This window comes from Elephantulus edwardii, unplaced genomic scaffold (assembly GCF_000299155.1).
Source record: "Elephantulus edwardii isolate Elephantulus edwardi_28Jun2011 unplaced genomic scaffold, EleEdw1.0 scaffold00032, whole genome shotgun sequence".
Taxonomy (NCBI): Eukaryota; Metazoa; Chordata; class Mammalia; order Macroscelidea; family Macroscelididae; genus Elephantulus; species Elephantulus edwardii.
Genome location: NW_006399782.1, coordinates 12,724,441 through 12,746,851, shown reverse-complemented (window position 1 = coordinate 12,746,851; position 22,411 = coordinate 12,724,441). Strand labels below are relative to the sequence as shown.

The following is a 22,411-nucleotide window of genomic DNA, read 5'->3' as shown; positions in this document are numbered from 1 at the left end:
TTAGAACAAATAGAATTCACTTCTTTGGGGGTGAAACTGCCAACTCTTCACCAATGACTATAATCCACTCCTTCTGGACACTCAGCTGAACTGTGCTAGAATCTCTTCAGTTAAGAGTGGACATGTATGCAAGTAACATGAGTCTGGTCCTTAAGAAACTCTCCTTTGGGGAGCTCAGGTGGCCTAGTGGCAAGAAGCTGCAACTACAGTCCCAGAGGTGCACGGTTCGAATCCACCAGATGCTCTGCTGGGGAAGGAGGGGCAATCTCCTCCTGTACCAGTCAGATCTGATTTGACGGTACACGCACACAAAAATAATAAAATAAAAAAATTTTTTAAAAAAAAAGAAACTCTCCTTTATGGCCACCTTTCATGTTCTTTCCTCTTCCTAACTGACAGAGAGTTCTGGTAGCCTAATGATAAGAAGCTGAACTTCCCAAACTGAAGGCACGCAGTTCGAATCCAACAGCCGCTCTGCAGGAGACAGACGAGCAATCTCCTTTTGTGATTTACTGCCTCTGAAAACCCACTAGAGGGTCTGCTATGGGTTGGTTCTGACTTGATGATAACAAGAATAACAGTCAGAGAGGACCTCAGCCACCTAGCTAGTTATATTATGAGAGTCTCCATCAGACCAGATCCTTCATTGACCTCATGGAATATGCCACTCCTACCAGTTGGTCAATTGCTTCAAATTTTCTTATGTTTGAAGCATTATAAAATTTTGAGTTTGTTACACAAGCTGCCATTATCCAAATACAATCTGTACGGGGTAGAGCTTCTAGAATTTAATCATATTAACACTATACTTTCAACAAATTTAACATGATGTTTTGAAAGGGAAGCATTTAAACGTCCTCTGTGATATTAAAAGTGACTTAAATGTTTTTCTACACTTGCATTGTTATTTTTACTTCCTTGCTCATAGATAAGAGAGTCAGGTATTAACCCTTAAACAATCTTACCATGATATTATATTTCTCAAAGTAAGCTATGGCTTAGCAGAAAAATTTTTTGACCCCAAATAATCTCTACATATAGGCTTTCCAACCAGTTTCTTAGCTAAGTAACATGAAGAACATAAAAACCTATTGGAAACTTACCAGAGAAGTACAGGAAGCAGGATGGTTGTAAGGATACCACCACACCGTTTTATAGATGTTGATGTACTGAATGAAGAGGGCAACCAGCAGGTAAATGAAAAAGAGAAATTCAAAGAGCAGGCTCCCATCCACTGGCAAGTCAGGAATTTGGCAATGACGAACAGGACCTGGGGTAATTAAGGCTGTGATAGGTGGGACCGGAAGGCCAATAGCACTACCATTCCTGAAAGAGAAAACTATAGTTAACTTCAATAATACCCCTTAGTATTCCAGAGCATAAAAGTTATTACTTCCACTGCCACATTCCCCTTCACTATTGGCTCTCTCTAGGACTCCATTCAGACACTTCCTCTTCTTCCACTGTACAGTCTCTCGGTGATCTAATATGTGGCTCTAGCTTCCTGTACAATAAAGCCCACAATCTCTCTCCATGTTTTCACTGCTAACCTTCAGACCTATGTTGTTCAACTGTCTATTAGATATCTCTCTGTTCTTCCTCCTTTAGTCCTGACTGACTAATAACAATCCTGTTAGCTACCCAAACAAAATTTCTCTTCATACTGCTACATAATATTGTAACTTTAAAAGACTTTCAATTACCTACATTATAATATCCATTGTTAAAAATTTAATTTTAGTGATACAAGATGGCGGCGGAGGCAGAGACAACGTGGTGAGCTGAGGCAGCGGACCACTTGGAACAGGGCCACTATGGCCCTCTACAGACTTCTCTTTATTGATAACTGAACAGCTAAACAATTGATGACTGGTCTTCAGTGAGGATTGAGGTTCAACAACAGGAATTAAAGGATTCTCAAGAAAGAATGGGTGAGTGCTGCAGCTCCCAACCCCCTCCCGCAGAGCCCGTACTACGCCGCACCGAAGCTGCAGCTCCATGAAGCTCCCACAGCCGGAACCTATGGAATCCCTCGCGCAGGATGGAGAGTGGGTACCGGGCCTCCCCAATACTGGTGCAGCGGAGCCGCCACACTGCAGCAAAGTGGACTGATTCTGGGCAGAATTCTTGGAGCCAAGATGGTGGTGGCAGGGGAAGCAGGCGGCCACTGGCCTCCCACGCGCAAGATGAAGCACGACCACCAACTGCCTGTGTGGGAAGATGGCACTTGTCTGGGAGCCGCCCAGGCAGGGGAATGGCGTGCGTCCACCAGCTGCCCGCACTGGGGGATGGTGCGCGCCCGCCTGCTGCCCGCATACGGGATGACGTGCGCCTGCCAGCCGCCCATGCGGGAGATAACACTTGGGAGATGGCTCGCGCCCACCAGCCACCCATGCAGAAGATGACACTTGCCCGGCGGCTGCCCACGTGGGGAAATGGCACCCGCCCACCAGCCGCCCACACGCGAGATGGCACGAGCCCGCCAGCCGTCCGCGCTGAGGGATGGCGGAGGCCTGCCAGTCGCACATGTGGGAGATGGCGCGTGTCTGCTGGCCGCCCACACTGGAGGATGGTGCACAACCGCTGGCTGCCTGTGCACGAGATGGCGCACACCCACCGAGAGATGACGCAAGCCTGCTGAGAGATGACATGCACCCACCGGCCACCAGCGCTGGGGGATGGTGCACACCCACCCCCACGGGCTGCCCGTGCACGAGATAACGCGTGCCCGCCAGTTGCCCGCACACAAGATGACACGCGCCCACCGGCCACCCGCGTAGGAGATGACGAGCGCCAGCCGGTCGCCCATGCGCGAGATGACGAGCGCCAGCCGGTCGCCCATGCGCGAGATGACGTGCGCCTGCCGGCCGCCCACGCTGAAAGATGGCACGCACCCACCCCCACTGGCTGCCCACGCAGGAGATGACACACGCCTGCCAGTTGCCCACGCGCAAGATGACACACGCCTGCTGGCCACCTGCATGGGAGATGATGCATGGGAGATGGCCAACACCCATCAGTCGCCTGCGCTGGGGGGTGGTGCGCGCCCGCCAGCCGCCCACACAGAAGATAGGGCACATGCCCCACTTCCCATGGAGGGGATGTGCACCCCGCCGCCTACAGGTTTTGGTTTCCTTGGAAAACCAGAGATGATCACCTATACAATGGATTGTTGAAAGTCACTGTGCGTTGTCTACTTTATGACACTTAACAGTGGCAGCATGGCCAAGAGGACCGACATCCTAAATGCACCACATATTTAGATCTTTTGAATGCTTCTGCCAAAAGCTGTTTAGACATGGGGAGAGTCTGTTCACAACTGTCAGGTTCCCTTTGCCATTTATAAAGGGGGAGGGCAGTGACACCTACTTCAAATTACAGTATGACCACTTATTGGGGGGTGGGGGTGCTGGAATTGGAGATGCTGTCCCTGGCCACACAGTCCTCAGTCAGGTGAGGGGACCAGATTGGGGTGGGGGCAATTAGAGGGGGAGTGTACCAGCCAGCCCATTGGGGGTGTTGCCCTCCCTGCTCGGGACGGGCTGTCTTCGGCCCTCGGCTCGGGGTGAGCCGTCATGGCCCTCAGGGTGAGCTCCTCAATCCCCAGATTGTGCCATCTGACATCTGGGTAGGGGAAAAAATGCCTAGGGTACCCAGAAAATTTTACCTAGGCTACTTTCTGCTACCCTCTCCCCCAGTAAACCTGAAAGCAACACCCCCAAAACCCCTCTATTTGTAACTCACAAGTTCTCTCTAGGTTTGCACCCTTTCCTATAGGTAACCTTACCACTGAGTTTTACTTCAGACCTGACCCTGAACCCAGTGCCAGTGACAAAAAGGAAATACAACTGCCAGCTAAAGAAGCAAAGGAGGATGGAGCCTCTGGGTTCAACCAGCCATCCCCACTGGACCCACCTGGGAAAACACTTTGCAGTCCAGAGGGAAGCAAATGACAAGAAAATATCTTCTAACAGAACAAGAAGGCAAGCAGCCTTAACCCAAGATCACCAGTAAGGTGATAAAGTGTCCTCCCTTTCCCCCTTCACATCAATGCCCCTGTTCAGCATGAAGAAGCCAGAGAGTCAGCATCCAGTTCCCAAATCAATAAGGCAGTTGGTTTAATTACCATTGGAAAATGCTTGTCATTTTCCTGTAGCATCTGGTCCCCACTGGATCCTTTTCATTTCCTTCACCTGCTCCCCCATCAACCAATTTCTGCAGCCTTGCAACTGCATCCCTGCCCATCCTCACCCTTCTGCCCCCCAACCCTCACCTCCTTGTACCCCCAATATGTTTTTTCCCCATTAAAAAAAAAAGTTTGGCAGGGAACAAAAAAAAAGTTTGATAGGCCACTCTGGTGGCCTTGTCTGTGGATTTGCCCTGATTAGCAAAAGGCACTACTTTCTGCGGGTTCAAATCTACCAGAGGACAATCCCCTTTCATGAGATTTACAGCTTTGCAAGTACTGTGGAGCATCTTCTGTGAGTTAGTTCCAACTTGATAGCAGTCAATGTTGAGAGTTTGTTCTGTATTGTAACCACTCCCATTATAGTCTGGTTCTCAGTTCCTGCCTTCCATCAACTTTTCTCTCATTAGAAATCTGAGAACAAAAAGCTCTTTCGTTCCAGGGTCCCTCCAATGAACATTTAAGAAATGGGGGTCACTTCACAAAAATGAAAGAACATTTGTAGAAGATTTTACCCTTTAATGCATTTTTTGAAATATTATTTATTGATTTTTGTGTAATACTTTTACAGTATGTTTCATTCATATACATTGTGGTTTGTACAATCTTTCATTTAAAAAAATTAATTTTAAAGGACACTCTTTTAAGTTTTACGAGAAGCAAAATCTTGGCGTATTTTAATATTCAGTCTTTGCATATTTTATTTTTAATTTTATTTTTTATTATACTAGTTTATTTAACCAGGCTACTCCTTGGAGGCAAGGATTTTGGGGCTTCGTCTGACATACTTTGGACATGTTGTAAGGAAGGACAGGTCCTTGGAGAGGGACATCATGCTTGGGAGGGTGGAGGGACAGTGCAATAGGGGAAGACCCTCTATGAGATGGATTGATTCAGTGACTGTGGTAATCGGGATGGGTGTGTCAGAGGCAGTGTGACTGGTACAGGATAGAGCAGGGTTTAGGGCTAGCGACTCGACGGCACATAACAACAGTTTATTTAAAACTAACAGATTGCTTTCCAGAACAGATTTTTCCAATTTCCCTTATCCCCTCACCCATTAAATTGTACAACCCATGATTAATCACCCCCCACCCCCCGCACTTGACACCCCAATGGCACAAGGTGCAGCAAGCATCACAGCAACCCCAGGTTACCTCAGTAACACTGCCATAATGGTTACCCATGGTGGACAGTATTTGGTGGAGCACCCAGTTTAGGACAGGTTTGGAAGCAGAAGTATCATCCACTTCCTAAACTACATGCCTCAGTAAACTCTATGAACTTTGATAAATGAGGATAGTTATAGAAAGGCTTTAGGCCTTTTGTTCATAGGGTTGCTCTGAGTCGTGCTCGACTGGACAGCAATCGTCAACAATAAACAACCTTCCTTAACTCATCACATACACATTTATTGATAAAATCTTTCAAGACTTTGAAGGTGTTTAAGTATATCCTCTTTTAAGTTTTCTCTCAATCAAAAGTGATTAATTTTTACACTATGCCACTATTCTATCTAAACTATGTTCTTATTATTATAATTTTCATACTATAACTTTTAAAATATATCTGTATCTTGTCCACCAAATCACAATCTTAAAGATAGAGAATGTACTTTATCCCAGTTCAATGCATATATCTTCAGGCCGAGAAGGCAGCAAACCAATACAGAAGCTTAAGAAGAAAAAAAAAATTACAAATAAAGAGAAAGATACTTCAAGCCCTATCTTACTAGACTTCCTTCCAAGATTTCTATAAGTCAGAATAGCTGTGCTATCTAAAATTATAATCTAAGAGTAAAAAATAAAATTCTCCATTGTTGATATGCCCAGGAATAAAATATAGAGATCTAAGTGCCTACTATTTTACAGAATTGGATAAACAGCCTTAGCTTGGGTACTTCCAGAAAAAGATTCTACAGAAAGTAATATTGCCAGTCTAAGTTACTCTAATGCAAGTTGTTGATGAGTCTTCCTCCAATACTGATTCTGCATTCTTCCTCTTAAAGCCCTGACTCCTGAATGATCTGTTCCACATACAGATTGAAAAAGTATGGAGACAGGATGTATCCCTGACACAGTCCTTTCCTGATTTTGAACCATACAGTGTTTCTTTGCTCTATTCTGAGGACTGCTTCCTGGTCCAAGTATAAGTTTTGCCAAGAGCACAATCAAGTGTTCTTAGATTTCCATTCTTCTCAAGGTTAGCCACAATTTGTTGTGATCCACATAATCCTTTGCACAGTAAATGAAACACAAATAGACATTCCTCTGCTACTCTTTGCTTTCAGCTAAGATCCACCTGACACTGCAATAATGTCTCCAGTGCATGGCCTCTTCTAAAACTGGCTTGTATTTCTGGTAGTTCAGTATCAATGTACTGTTCCAGTCACTTTTGGATAATCTTCAGTAGGACTTTGCTTGTGTGTGATATCAGTGATATTATTAGATAATTTCCACATTCTCTTGGGTGATTTTTTTTTGTCTTTTAATGGAATAAGATTGGCACAGGATAGAGCACAGTTCAGAATTGTTGTACATAGGGTCACTATGAGTTGCAGGCGACTCAATGGCATATAACAGCAACAACAACAAAAACAATGGGAATAAACATGGATCTCTTTCAGGAATACAAATTCTCATTCTTAACAGTTAAGAATACTATGGCAAGTAGTTAAGAACAACCAACCAATCATTAATGAATCACACTTATCTGAACTGTTCTGGGAAGTTGGCCATAGCATTGCATCACTCTTGTTAGGTGCCATCAAGTTGACTACAACTCAGAGCAACCCTACTAACAGATCTGAACCTTGCCCAATCTTGCACCGTCCTCACCACTCTGATATACTTGAACCCACTGTTACAAGTGCCCTGCCAACTCAAGGCTTACTTTTTATACTGTGTTCTTCCTTTTTGGTTTTCTAACTCCAGGTCTTACATATTCTATTATTTTATCTCTTAAGTTGTCTTTTGAAATCTCATTAGTACTCTTACTTTCTCTTCTCTTCCACATTCTTTAGCTACTTTACATTTGAGAGCCCTGGTAGGGTAGTGCATGGTCTATGGGAGTGAGACAGTCTCCTCTAATTGATGCTTATTCTCAGAAACCAAGCAGTCAACTGCCTCAAAGGCAGTGAATTTTTGTTTTCATACTCAAGAGCAAATCTCAGAATTTCTTCTGGCATTAATCTGGTTTGTTGATTACTGGGTGATTGGGGTTGTTGTGTTTGTTTTTTTGTTTTGTTTTGTTTTTCTTTCCTGCCTCTTTAATGACTTTTTTTCCATTCTTTAGGTATGATATTTGTCTGGGTTTTGGTTATTAGTGTTTAAGGAATTACATCTATTTTTGAAATGGTTTCTACATTCAGGTGCGATATATTTCAGGTTTTACTTTAGCTCCTGTGCATAAATTTTCATTTTCTTCAGCTTCAACTTCCGCATGTATATGAACAAAGTTGGCCCCTAACCTTATTCTGATTGAAGAGCTTCTCCATCTTCTCTTTCCACAGACAAAGTCAACTGGATTTCTACATATTTCATTTGGTGAGTTCCACATTTTTATTTGCTGTGTGGTGAGAAGAAGTACTTAAAATTAATAAGTTCCTAGTCTTGTAAAATTTTATTATTTAGGCTTTTAAGAAGTGTCTATCACCCAGGCTACATTTTTCAACTACTGATCTTTCTTTGCTTCCAACTTCCACACTCCAATTATCTATAATTAGTTTAAATATATTTAAGAATTGGCAAAATGTAACAAAGAAACACAAAGTGAGCACAAGCTGTTAGAAAACTAACATTAACAGGCCCACTTGGTGCAGAATTTGCTATGAAACACAATAAAGCAAAGTACAGTAAAACATGGTATGCCTGTATAGCTAATATAAACAGACATGATCAATACATCTTAGAAAACAAGTACATAACTTTAGGAAGAAAACAAATTCTTTCTCTGACAGGATATAAAAGTGAATTCAAGAGAAGCAAAGTGCCCTAAAAGTTCAAGATAGACTATGGAATAGCTCTATGTCTAAATTTTTTTACTAATCAACTGTGGTCTTTGAAAAAGTAACAGTGTATCCCCAAGCCTCCTGTCTTCACCTATAAAACAAGGGGTTGGATTAGAGGGCAACAGGGAACTCTGGTGGCTTAGTGGTAAAGAATTACACTAACGACACAAAGTTATGAGGTTTGAATCCACCAGCTGCTCTGAGGGAGACGGATGGGCAATCTTCTTCCGAGCAAATTAACTGCGTCTGAAAACTTACTGGAAGGTCTGCTACTATAGGTAAGTTCTCACTTGACGGTATAAAACAACACTGTCAATATGAACTGTGCTAAGAGTCTACAAGCCATTGGCTAAATTTGATTATTTGTTAATATAAATGAAAATACTTAGTATACAGTCATGTTCATGGTTAAGATTTACTACAGCATAAAAAAATAAAAGTTAAAATCAGCAGACACAAAAGCCAAGTGAGAGAAGCTTCCAAAAGTCTTCTTTCATTGGATTAATGTGAGGACTTACTCCCTTCAGTTATGAGTTATGAAAAAATATGTGAAATATTTACCAGAGCAGCTCATTAGAGAATCAATTTTCATTATTTTTTTTAATTTTCATTATTTTAATTGGATATTAGCCACATAAACAACTTATCCCTAACCAATACCAGAATTCAGAACTGCAAAGGAAAGGTATTTAGCATAAACCATCTTATTTCCACAATTTTGTTAAAGCACAAAGATTCATGAATATTTAGGAAAAATGTTTTATTATTGTATAAAGCGGTTTACTAGTCAAGTTTCCAGATACAAGTGTTGAATGCAGGTCTTCCTAAGGATAGACATCTCAGGCTTGCTATGTTAACTTTTTTCTGCACACAAATCTTCAAGGCTCTTTTGGACTCAGTGGAATTTAGGTAGATATATGGATAAAGCAAGAAAATTAACTGAGTTGAAGAAAAATTAGAGGGATAGAGAAAGCACCCCTAGTCCTTCTCAAATACAATTTTCCCTCAACCAGAACTTCTCTAGGAAACTCAAACACACTTGCTCTTTTTTTCAAATTGGATCTGAATGGTACAGGAGGAGATTGTCCCTCCTTTCCCGGCAGGGCATCTGGTGGATTCGAACCGTGTGTCTCTGGGATTGTAGTGCAGCTTCTTGCCACTAGGCCACCAGAGCTCCCCTACACTTGCTCTTTTTAAGGACTATCTATGGATTTTAATACTCTGTCACCAAACTAATATTTTACAGTTAACTTTACCTATCAAGTCACAAGCATATACCAAAAAGAGACAAATGCTGCCTTCCCCAATTCTGCTATATCTTGCACAATAGTGTTAGTCAGTTATACCATACTCACGCACTTATCTATTTCGCTTTAAATCATCAACAGACACTCTAGAAGTTAGCTTTCCTCATCTAGACATGATTTCCTTTGTATACATTCTTCCTAAGACTATATTCTGATCCACTAGTTCTATCCATATTTTTAATTCCCCTTCCCTAGGTGCTTAAAGAACCTATCCTAGCTGTTTCCTTCCCATCAGGAAACAAATACATAAATTTCTTTTCCCCAAATACTCTAAAGTAAAAATATCACAAAATTATCACTCAATAATAGTTTAGTGATTTTTTTTCAAACTGTGAACAGCTATCATTTTCCACTGTATTCCAATCTACTGAAAAATTGCTAAAGAAGTATTTGTCTAAGGAGAGAACGGCAAATAGCAGATCAAAGAAATTTTGACAGCCAGAAATGGAGACAGAATAAAGACAGAGAAAGGAGAGAACCACAATTAAGTCCAGGTAAGAGGAATTAGTTCTTCCCAGTCTTCCACTTTTGGACTCCAAATGCAAGCAAAACCCTCTAGGAATGTGGTTTCCAAATTCTTTTTTAAATAGCAGAACACTTTTATTTTCTCTCCCCCAAAGCGTATTTTACCCAGAATTCTGATATTTAAAACACACAGCAGGAACAACCTAAGACGACTAAGATATCTGAAGCTTGACTACTTGGTCTGCCTTACCCCTTCTCCCTTCTAAGCTTTGTTATAGTATACCATGAGACACGAAGAAACAGTAACATAGAACAGTCTGATAATATATTTATCTATGGGAACCCTCAAAGGCAAAATGTTGTTTTTGTTGTTGTTGTTGTTGTTATGTGCCGTCGAGTTGCTTGTGACTCATAGCGACCCTATGTACAACAGCCCTAAACTCTGCTCTGTCCTGTGCCAATCGCACTGTCTCTGACACTCCCATCCCAATTATCCCAGTCACTGAATCAATCCACCTCATAGAGGGCCTTCCTCTCCTGTGCCATCCCTCCACCCTCCCAAGCATGATGTCCTTCTCCAAGGATAGGAAAGGATAAACAATGCATCTCTAGAGTTGAACTGGAATGTTCTGCTGTTGTTATTTGCCATCAAGTTGAGTACAACACTCAGCAATCCAATAAACAACAGATCTGAATCTGATCCTGATCCTGAGTCATCCTCATCATTTCTGACACAGGAAATTCAGTATTCGTCTCTAACACGATGGTTCAAAATCATCAATTCTTCTTCTGGCATCCTAATTCACTGACCAGCTCTCAGATGCCTAGCAAGTGACTGAAAAGACCATGACCTGAATCAAGTGCACCTTAGTCTTTAAACTGGCATCTGCTCCTCAACTTTGGAGTTCTTTTGGTCCCTAACAGCAGATATTCCCAATGCAGTATGGACATGATGACAGAAATGAAGCTGGAAGACAAATGTTTGAATTGTGTATGTTCAATGATTTATTAATTGTAGATACTTTCTAAAGAAACAAAAAGGGCAGCTACATGCATGGATCTCACCTGAGGGACTGCACAGGAATGAGACTGACTACATCTGTGAAAGAATCGTTGGAGAACCTCAGTAACAACAGTCAAAACCAAATCAGGTGTTGACTGTAGAATGGACCATCAATTACTCATGTGCAATTCCAATTTGAAGGTAAAGAAAATTAAAATAAGAACCAAAATACAACCTTGAGTCTATTCCACCTGAATTTAAAAATAATTTCAGAAACAGGTTTGCAGCAATTAATATTAACAATCAAAGACCAGATGAATTGTGGGATGACATCAAGAATTTCATGCATGAAGAAAGGAAAAGGTCATCATCCACAGACATGAAAGGTACTAATCATACCTTGGCACAGACAAGATTTTTTTTTTTACACTTGTAATTTTATTTATTTTTTAATTGAGATTTTAATGACACTTTACTGAGAACTTGGATTTCCATTCATTCATTGTTGCACATTTTCCTCCCTATCTACCTCTCCCTCCATTTCGCTTCTCTTTGAAGAGAAAAAACTTTCAGAAAAAAATAAGTTTCATTGTTATACAATCCCCTACCCCAGTCCACTTTACTCTGCAGCTCTTATTCTGGACTCTTGGCATGAAAATAATACCTAATCATATATCCTTTTTAAACAGTACAGACAAGAGTTTTGACTGTAATTTAAAAATACTAAATCACTGAGATGGATCATCAGTATATATATATATTAATAAAATCAAGAGGTAGAACAAAATAGCAAACATTTTCCCCTTAATCCAATACCTAGGTTAGACAGTTATCTTACTTCAAAGCATGTTCATATACAGTTGATTCTGAAACAACAAAGATTTGCACTTTGCAGGTTTACTTATAAGCTTTTTAAAAAATTCTTTTTAATGGAATGTAAGCTAACCATGATAACTTCTGAAGAAGATTTGATGCCTTTGAGTTAATAGTACTGGAGAAGAGTATTGAACATACCATAGACTGCCAAGAGAACAAACAGGTCTGTCTTGGACAGACTAAAATCAAGCTTCTTCTTGGAGGTTAGGATTTTGAAGCTCTGTATCATATGGTTTCGGCACGTGGCCAAGGGGGACCAGTCCCTGGAGAAGAACACCATGCTTGGAAGGAGAGAGGGGCAGTGTTGGAGAGAAAGACCCAGGATGAGATGAATTGACATGATAACTGGGGAAAGGGATTTAGGTGTGTTGGAGTCAATGAGATTGGCTCAGGATAGGGTCGCAGGCAACTCGGTGGCACATAACAAAAACAATGCTAACTATCTCCCCAAAAACAGTTTAGTCGTCTCTCCAATTAACTTCCCTAATATTCTGAACTGTGGGGTCAGCATGAGTAGGAATGACTGGATCAAGTTGTCTCAGTTCTCGGATGTTTTTACAGTTGTTTAGTTTAATATCACAAAATATTGAGAAACATATGGGCTAATATAAAGTATCAAAAGAAGCAGAGAAGTCATGATATTAGAAGTTTGGAGTGTTCTAAGTGTACCAGCAGGCTTTATGTAGTTGCTGTTGCCAGCCACTCAAGATAAATGGCCTAAGGACAAGAGTAAGAAGCATTGTAAGCAAAGAAAATCTCTGAAGCCATGCTAACTCTGCCCATAAGCATGAAAATCTGTTTTGAAAATGCTGACTTCATGTAGGTACTATATATAATACATATAACATACAAAATATATGTCAAACAATTGTTTATGACACTGGTAAAATTCCCATTCAACAGGTTAATAGCAGTTAAAGCAGATGGTTTATTATGCAAGGGTTGGGTACTTCTAACCTTTAAGTTGTGCAAGGTTCAGCTGCATTCTCATTCTTTTTTTATTTTTTAAATTACAAAATAAATAACTTGAAAAACTTTTAGAAAACCGAGAAAACTCAAAATTTATAGCAACTTATTACTCCATTTATTTCCAACAGCCTGCTCTGAAACAGATAGTATGTTTGGTTTAAAATGAAATCCAAAGACAGAAATGCACAAATAGTATTAGGAGAACCTGAAAAGCAAAAAGTAACAATTTGGGACTAATATAATATAGGAGTGGTTTTGATTGCTAACTATGATGGTTAAAACACAGACAAGAAAAATATTCAAAGCAGCACAAATTAGCTTGCAAATAGTATCTTAACATGTGATCAAGAAAAAGTAACTATAGATCTATAAGATCATATAAAAAAAAATCATATGGAAAGTGAATTATCCTGGACAAAGTTGAAAGTGATGCACTCTAACTTTTGAAAATTAGGAACAACAGAGATGAAATTCTTCTTAGTGGAATGCGGTTAAGGCATTCAGTAGCTAAACAAAAGGTTAGAAGTTTGAACTCATCAGCCACCTTCACAGGAGAAAGATGAGATAGTCTGACTCTATCAGGATTTACAGCTTTGTAAACCCTATGGGCAGTCCCTACAACTTTGCAATATAGGGTCAGCATGAGTAGGAATAGACTGAATGCCAGCAGGCAGGTGGTGGTTGTGGTGGCAGTATCTTCTAATGGCAAAAAAGTGAATGACTAGAATTTGGGTAAGCATGTAACACTATGGTTAAATGCTTGGCTACTATACTAGCCACACTACAGGAAATTTATTTTCCCTGAAGATCATAACCCTGGAAACGCCATGGGGCAGTTCTGCTCTGTCCTACGGGGTTGCTTTGAATCAGAATCAACTTGATTGCAACGGGTTAGAATTAGCATTATTAGTCTTCTCATAAGCAAGAGTTGGACTGCTTTTATTTTGTAGGTCCCATATCACACTTTTTCTTTCCAAAGTATTCGGGAATACTGGGTGTTTTTTCAAGGGCAGGATTTCTATTTCAGTGTCAAGAATAAATCTTAATAAGCAAATAATCAGAATAGCTTTGATTTTCTATGTTAGTCTTACTGATTGTAGAAAAATACAAATCACACATTGCCTTCTTTACCTGTTTCTCAGGCCTGTTCCATTGCCACAGCCCCCACCAACCAGAGTTTGTAAAGAAGGTAAAGCTGAACGGCTTAGCTTCTGCCGACTGGGGCCCCTCCTTCCACCGGGCATGTCCGGGAACCAATCTGCTTCCAGTGCCACCTGTGTTTGCAACCCAGCTTAATGGTTGTCAATCTGTTTCAACTCTGAAAAATTTAAAAAAAAAATAAATTTAAAAATCCTTATTTGCATAGATAAGTCAAAAAATTAGCCAGAATAACAATGATCAGGACTTGTGAAATCAGATTTTCAAACAAATGTTCTCAGTGTTTATTACATACTTTCATGAAAGGACTATTCAGACTAGTAGTAGTAGTAACTCATATCAGCTCTGTTCAGCCTTGGGGAAAATTCACAAACAACTCACAAAAGGTATTATTACGGGGAGCTCTGGTGGCTTAGTGGTAAGGAGCTGCAACTACAATCCCAGAGGTGCACGGTTCGAATCCACCAGATGCTCTGCCGGGAAAGGAGGGACAATCTCCTCCTGTACCAGTCAGATCTGATTTGACAGTACACGCACACAATAAAATAAAATTTAAAAAAAAAAAGGTATCATTACAACCAAGAGAAGTATATAAGAAAAAAACAACAATAAAACATATTTCTTTTCAATTCAAGTATAAATCTTCATCGTGGTGGTTGTGGTTGTTATGTGCTGTTGAGTCAGAATGGACTCATTGCTGACCCAGGGGGTTTTGATATTGTAAACCCTACAGGAGGAGATTGCCCATCTTTGTTCCTCAGAGAATAGAAATCACCTGCATTTGAGTTGGCACTGCAACTCTTTACCCACTAGGCCACCAGAGGTCCTTAACACTTCCTAGTAAGCCAGTTTCAACACAGAAAAGTCAGAACAAAATTAGGCTGGAGGATCAAGGATCAGGGTTCTGAGATCAAATATTATCTGGCCTTAACCAAATCACTTAATTTTAAAGTTTGTTTCTTCATCACGAACGAAAAATGTTTAAGATTAGGAAGATTGACAGAGATGAATGAAAAGACGTCATTAGTTCCTTCAACTCTTTTAAAAAAGTAAAACTGCTCAAGTGATGCATACATATGTTAGGGTTAAAATGTTGAAAGCAGTATCAAATGGATAGCCACCCCTACACACACACAAAACAAAAAAACGATGTAAAACCATTTAGAAATGACTGAACCTGTGAGACTACCAGGCAAGCAACTGAGAAAGACCGTCACTGAAAAGAAACTGTTTTCTCAGTGCGTGACAAAATTATGGTCCCACAAATATGGATACCAAATCGTTCTCTAAACAGTAAAATCAAACAATGAAGAATGACACCTTGGGAAAACCCTGGTTTTCAAAACGTTCCTGGAGACTGATCCGATACTCCCTGTTCCTAACAGCTTTATAGCTGGAGATTAGCAAAGGCAAGTGAGACAAAAACATCGAGGCGCTGGACTGGATGTAAGTGCTGTTAGTTCTTGCTCAATTAAGGAGCAAAGTGGGGGAAAGGATAAAAAGCAGAGGTGGAAGAGGCGAGAGTACAGGATGGGGGGTGGGGGGCGTGGATGGCGAGACCACCACAAATTTCCATAGACCGGGCCCTAACAGAAGACAACAAAGCAAGTCCCACTGCGCACCCCCGAGAGCCAAAGAGGTCATGGACAACACAGCGCAGAGGATCGGTAATACTCACACATGGAGGAGGCCCAGCCGGTGGGGCGGGATCCCTGAAAAAGGAGGCGGCGGCTGTACAGGCTGGACCCTGGGCAAGAGAACTCCCTCCCTGGGTCGCGGCGCTCCAAACCAGATGCTTGTCCGCAAACAGTCTCCACCCGAAATGCTGAGAAAGGTGGTCCAGGCTGAAGGCTGCCAGATACAGACCCAAATTCCGAGCCAGTCACAGAGCCAGAGGCAGACCTACAGCCAGAGTCCGAGCCCCGTCCACTCTCCACTCATCCTCACCTCCATTACCGCGGAGCTGAGCAGACGTGGCAGCGCACGGTGATGACATCACTGCTGCGACGCCCGCCGCCCGGGCGCTTCTGACCCCCAAAACTGCGCGTTCGCTCCGCGGAGCTGGGAAGCCACCCCTTCCTGCGTGCACCTGCGCAGTGGCTCGTCTGTTTTACTGGGCTTGCTCCGATTGTCTGCCGGAGGTGGCCAACGTATTTTCTACCCCAGCCTCTACAACGTGAAAATACTATGGTAGGAAGTCTTTTCATGTGATCCCATAGACTGCGTGTAATAACTAAGCACAAGTTTTCACCCCCAGGGGAAAGGAGGTAGAGACTTCGGATCACATCATTGCCGAGTCAAGGAGCCAAAGTCATGAGGTCGTGCTTTAGCTTCCATTCAAGCTTTACAGCAAAGGGTATGAGGCACAAAACTATATACCATGAAATTGGAAGAATTTGGTCTGGGAAACAATATTTTCAAATTTTGTAAATAAACTAGTATAATAAAATCTATCTATCTATCTATACCATGAAGAACCTCCAGTCTTCTGGAAGCCGTAAAAAACTAGCAAAACACATGCAGCATTGAAAGTTGCTCAACATAGCACAGAAGACAGTGTGATGAACTCAGGGTCACAGTAGTGTCAGTACCAAAAGGAGCTTCACAGAAAACCTGAAGTGATAAAAACCAGACTCTAAGAATGACTAAGCCTAATGATCACACGGGAAATAGTTTTCTGTAGAAGATGTGACAGAAGGATGTGGGCAACATCATGAGAAATTCAGGAATTACCAGTAACGTGTTAGAAAAAGGAGTTGGTGGCTCAGAGAAGATTTGTGCAATACATTATTTCATAGATTTTAAATGCCCTAAGAGAAAGTCTTCTGTATTCTTCTATGATTGCCATGTTGTTAGTTGTTCTTGAGTGTGTGCAGACTGTTGGCTATAACAGAACTCATCTCCATAACAATATGTTTGAGTTCATTGTTGTAGCTTTTGTGTAGTACTCCTGACCTAAAAGGCTCATCTTCCAACAATATATTGGACATTATTTTCTCATGATCCATAAGGTTTTCATAGGTAGATCATCAAGCTGCTTGTTTTAGTCTGTCTTAGGCTGAAAGCACTCCTGAAACCTATCCACCTTCGGCAACCTTGGTGGAATTTGAAATACCAGCTTACAGCACCAACAGCATAGGAGGAATACACAAGGCACTACATAAGACAAACCGACAGAGAAGTGAGTAACTTTTATTGCTAGTGGGGTTTTTCTGGTTTTGTTTTGTTTTATTGATAGTGTTTTTAATGTGTATGCCAGACACTGGTCTAGGACCTTTACTTACCCTTTAAATCTCACACTTTGATAAATGTTGCTATTGCTCTTATTTCATAGAGGAGACAGAATTTAGACTAGTTCAAAGTTACCCAGATACTGATTGACAGAGGTCATAATGGCATGTTGTTGTTGTTATATGCTGATTAGTTAACTATGAGTCATAACAACCTTAGGAAGAGTGGCTCTGAACCTTGCCCTCTCCCAAGTCAGCCTCACCATTTCCAGCACATCTGACACACACCCCCCATTGTTACAGTTACTGTGTCAATCCATCTCATCTAGGGTCTTCCTGTTCTGCTCTGACCTTCTTTCCAAGCATGATGTCCTTTGGTCTGGTCCCTCCTGGCAACATGTTCAAAGTATGAAGACAGAACTTAAAAATCCTCACCTCCAAGGAGCAACCAGGTTCACCCTTTCCTGGATAGACCTGTGTGTTCTCTTGGCAGTCCATGGTATGTCCATAGTTGGCAATCCATACTTTTCAGTACCACAACTCAAAGGCATCAGTTTTTCTTTCATCCTGATTCATTGTCCAACTCTCAGATACGTAGCAAATAATTGAGACGATCCATAGCCTGGGTCAAGAGTGCCTTAGTCGGAAAAGCTACAACCAGGAGAAGATAACATAGATGAATGGGACCTTCTAAGACTCAAATCCCTATGCACATCCAAAAACTTCTCCAGTAGGGTAAAAAGGGAAGCCACTGACTGGGAAAAAGTATTCGGTAATAACATATCAGATAAGGGACTTATATCCAGAATTTATGAAATACTTGAGCACCACAACAAGATAAAGGTAAATAATCCAATAGAAAAATGGGCACAGGATATGAACAGGCATTTCACCGAAGACGACATTCAGATGGCTAACAAACACATGAAGAAATGCTCAAAATTCCTAGCCCTAAGAGAGATGCAAATTAAAACAACTATGAGATATCATATCACCCCAGTCAAAATAGCAAAATTTAACAGAACAGCAAACAGCAAATGCTGGCGAGGTTGTGGAGAAACTGGAACCCTTATTCACTGTTGGTGGGAGTGTAAAATGGTGCAACCCCTGTGGAAAGCAGTATGGCGCGTTCTCAAAAAGTTGCAAATAGAGATACCATTTGACCCAGCAATTCCACTACTGGGAATATACCCTGAAGAGACCATAGCTGACATCCAAGCAGATATATGCACACCCATGTTTATTGCAGCTTTGTTCACAATAGCAAGGAGTTGGAAACAACCTAAGTGCCCATCAACAAACGAATGGCTAGAGAAGCTGTGGTATATTCGCACAATGGAATACTATGCTGCATTAAAAAACAAGAAACTCATGCAATATTATTCAAAATGGTTGACTCTGGAGAACATTATGCTGAGTGAAATATCCCAGTCACAAAAGGACAAATATTACATGATGCCACTGTTGTAGAATGGGACTGTCCTTGGGGTTGGGGAGAGACTGAGTAAGATGGGTTCAATAATGTATACTGCACTGAAACAGAGGAGGGAGAGAACCGTTTAAAAGAGAGATATAACTGGGTATTTCTGTCATCACAGGAGACTAGAGCGAGGGCTACATGGTGGAGGGGACCTGGGGGAGGGTTTGTAAAACAATGAAAGAATCTTTTCTTTTACTTTTCCATACTTTTTGGACTCATGTACTTATAACTTGTTAGTCAAATTTGTGTCTTCTAGGTTGCAACACCCCCATGATACATCTTCAGGGATATGAATATGTACGGCCAAGCACAATCAATAAGAGTGCATCTAAATTCCAAAATCAATCTCCATAATAGTCTATGTGTTTCCTACTGCCAAAGGGGCCCTTTAGAGTAGTGAGACAAGATCTTCACCCTGAAACCCACAGCGTCCCTTTTCAGCAGGAAGTAGCTAAGAGAATACGCCATCCCCTTTTCCTTATGACTCAGGGTGAAGTCTCTCTCAGGGAAGAGTGATAGGGAATGGCAAAGGACACACTGACAAAGAAGATTAATCAGAACTGGCTTTGACAAGCACTGTGGCATTTGGACAAGAACAAACTGGGAGGAGGGAAGAGAGAATAGTGCAACAATAAATGAGTGGAAGCCCAAAATCTCTGTAAATGTTTATGAAAATTAATAAAATATAATTATAGAAAAAAAAAAGAGTGCCTTAGTCTCTAGACTGACTTTGTTACTCTTTAGCACTCTGGAGAGGTCCTTGACAGCTGATATTACCAATACAGCTCACTTTTTAATTTCCTGATTATTGTTGCCAAGGGTGGTGTTTGTGGATCCAAGGAATGTGAAATCCACCAGCCATCCCATGAGAGAAATGTGAAGCAGTTTCCACCTATAAAGATACTGTTGTAATTGTTGCCATTATGTGAAATACAGCTTTGAAAATGCTACTGATGTGTCACAATCAAATTAAAGGACATTCATTTTAGTTTCGCCATGGTTAGTAAGTGGCAGAGCTGAAATGTAAAGTCAAAATGGCCCATATAGGGGAGCTCTGGTGGCCTAGTGGCAAGGAGCTGCAACTACAATCCCAGAGGCGCACGGTTCGAATCCACCAGATGCTCTGCCGGGAAAGGAGGGACAATCTCCTCCTGTACCAGTCAGATCTGATTTGACGGTACACGCACACACACACACACACAAAAAAAAAATAAAAAAAAATGGCCCATATCAAACCCAGTACAGTTAGTATTATTTCCAAATAGTCTATGTGTCCTAATGTGATAGTTTTTATTAATAAGTATATAAAATCCAAACAAGTTGCTATTGCTATGTACCATGAAGTTGAAACTGGCCTGCAACAGACCTTCCAGTGGATTTTCAAAAGAAATATATTACACAAGCACCAATTGCTCATCAGGGCAGCTGGTGGGTTTGAACCACATGACTCCAGGTTGGCAGCACAGCTCCTTACCATTAGGCCACCAGAGCTCCCTTAAAATTCAATATAAATCTATACATATTGATTTCACATTTTGGGGAAAACCCTCTGTACCTATACTTTTATTGCTTCCTGTGCATCAGAAAATTAGGCTAAGAATAAAGAAGACCAAACAATAACTGATACCTTTGAATTGGGGGTTAGTGAAAAGTACTGAAAATCCTATATTCTGCCAAAAGAGTTAACAAATCGGTCTTGGAGGATGCACGACTCCTGGAGGCAGGAATGGTGAAGATCTGTCACATACTTTGGACATGCTGTCAAGATGATCAATGAAAGAAAAGAAGACCCTCAACAAGATAACAGACAAAGTGGCAGTAACAATAGACTTGAGTGGGTCAGAGATCAGGAGGATAGTGCAGGATAGGGCATTGTCAGATCAATTGTTCATTGGGTCACTCTGGGTTGTAATTAACTGGACAGCACCTAACAACAACAACCACATATTTTTTTTTTTGCTATTTGTTTCCTCCTGGAGATTCTTTCGTTCTTTTTACTTTGACTCACAATCATGCTTCTTTTATTCAGCAATTATTTATTTAGGGGTTACTGAGATTGAAATCAAGGGGAGCTCTGGTGGCCTAGTGGTAAGGAGCTGCAACTACAGTCCCAGAGGTGCACAGTTCAAATCCACCAGATGCTCTGCCGGGGAAGGAGGGACAATCTCCTCCTGTACCAGTCAGATCTGATTTGACGGTACACTCACACAAAAATAATAAAATAAAAAAAATTTTAAAAAATCATTAACAGCTTTAGTTTGCTTAGTTCCACAATCAACACTCTTGGCACCAGCAGCTAGAAAATTAAAACACGAATTGCATTCGGAAAATCTCCTGTCAGAGACTTCTCCAAAGTACTGAAGAACAAAGATGCCAGTCTGAAGACTAAAGTGTGCCTGATACAGGCCGTGGTCTTTGCAATTGTTTGCTATTCTTCAGAAAGGACAATGACTAGGGATGATGGAAGGAGAATTGATGCCTTTGAGCTGTGGTACTGGAGAAGAGAACAAACAGGTTCATCCTAGAGAGGGTGAAACCAGGCTGCTCCTTGGAGGCAAGGATTCTGAAGTTTTGTCTGACATACTTTGGACATGTTGCAAGGAGGGACCAGTCCTTGGAGAGGGACCTCATACTTGGAAGGGTAGAGGGACAGCGCAGGAGAGGAAGACCCTCGATGAGATGGATTGACTCAGTGACTAAGGTAATGAGTGTGTGTCAGAGACAGTAAGATTGCCATAGGACAGAGCAGGGTATAGGGCTGTTGCACATAGGGTCGCTATGAGTCGCAGGCGACTCGAGGGCACATAGCAGTACACAACAGCAGGGGTTCCTGAGGGAGCACTGCTTGTGTAGTCCATAGGAAGCTTCACCACTAACCTAAAGGTGGTGACTCTCTCTTGGTTCAAATCCACCAGCCACATCTGGGGAGAAAGATGAGCAATCTCCTCCTGCATAATTTATAGCTTCCAAAAACCCTGATGGAAGTTCAGCTATGAGTCGGTTCTGAATCGATGGCAATGAATTGAGATTGAGTTTGGGGTTTCTGAGTAAAGCAAACAGTTGTTTTGCTTCCCAGTCTTTGGTTTCTGCTAAAATGCCATTGACTGATAACCCCAAGATTAGAAGTTTGAGTCTACTCGGAGACAGCTTGGGATGAAGACTTCATCTGTTTGCAAAAAAGAAATCAGCCATTGAAAACTCTATGGAGCATAGTTCTAATTTGACATGGGGTGACCATGAGTTGGAATTGACTCAATAGCAACTGGACTGGGGTGGTGGCCCAGGCACCACACTAGGGAACAAGACAGTTGCACTTCTAGAACTTACATTTAGTGGAGGAATAGTTAATAAATGAAATCATTACAAATTATTGCAGGTTTGGTGTGGGTTTGGTTTTTTTCTATTTTCTCCTAGTTTTATTTACCAAATTCGAATACATTGTTTTTAAGAACATTAGAAATTTTTTTAAAAAAAACAAAAAACTTCCTAGTTCAAATTTCCTCCTGTGTCTTCAAATTCATTCCATGCTACTTTCCTCTTTGCTCATCAAGATTGATTATTTGCTTTCAGCTAACAGATATTGCCCTGGACGTGCTCACCAAGTTGTGCCAAGAAATCTGGAGAACAACCCCTTGGCCAACTGACTGGAAGAGATCTATATTTGTTCCCATCCCAAAGAAAGGTGACCCAACAGAGTGTGGAAGCTATAGAACAATCTCATTGATTTC

At 41.4% G+C, this 22,411-nt stretch overlaps 1 protein-coding gene across 1 annotated transcript in view; it reads right to left on the bottom strand.

The window, feature by feature from the left end:
• The window catches only part of TMEM39A (transmembrane protein 39A), a 52,182-nt gene extending 36,290 nt beyond the window's left edge, over positions 1-15,892 (bottom strand). Inside the window, exons 1-3 of the mRNA XM_006884261.1 lie at positions 15,652-15,892; positions 13,947-14,133; positions 1,104-1,326 (exon numbers count right to left, since the gene is read on the bottom strand). Coding sequence (XP_006884323.1) covers positions 1,104-1,326; positions 13,947-14,059 — 336 coding nt within the window. The 5' untranslated portion in view covers positions 14,060-14,133; positions 15,652-15,892. The remainder of the gene's footprint in view (positions 1-1,103; positions 1,327-13,946; positions 14,134-15,651) is intronic.
• Positions 15,893-22,411: the final 6,519 nt, after the last annotated feature.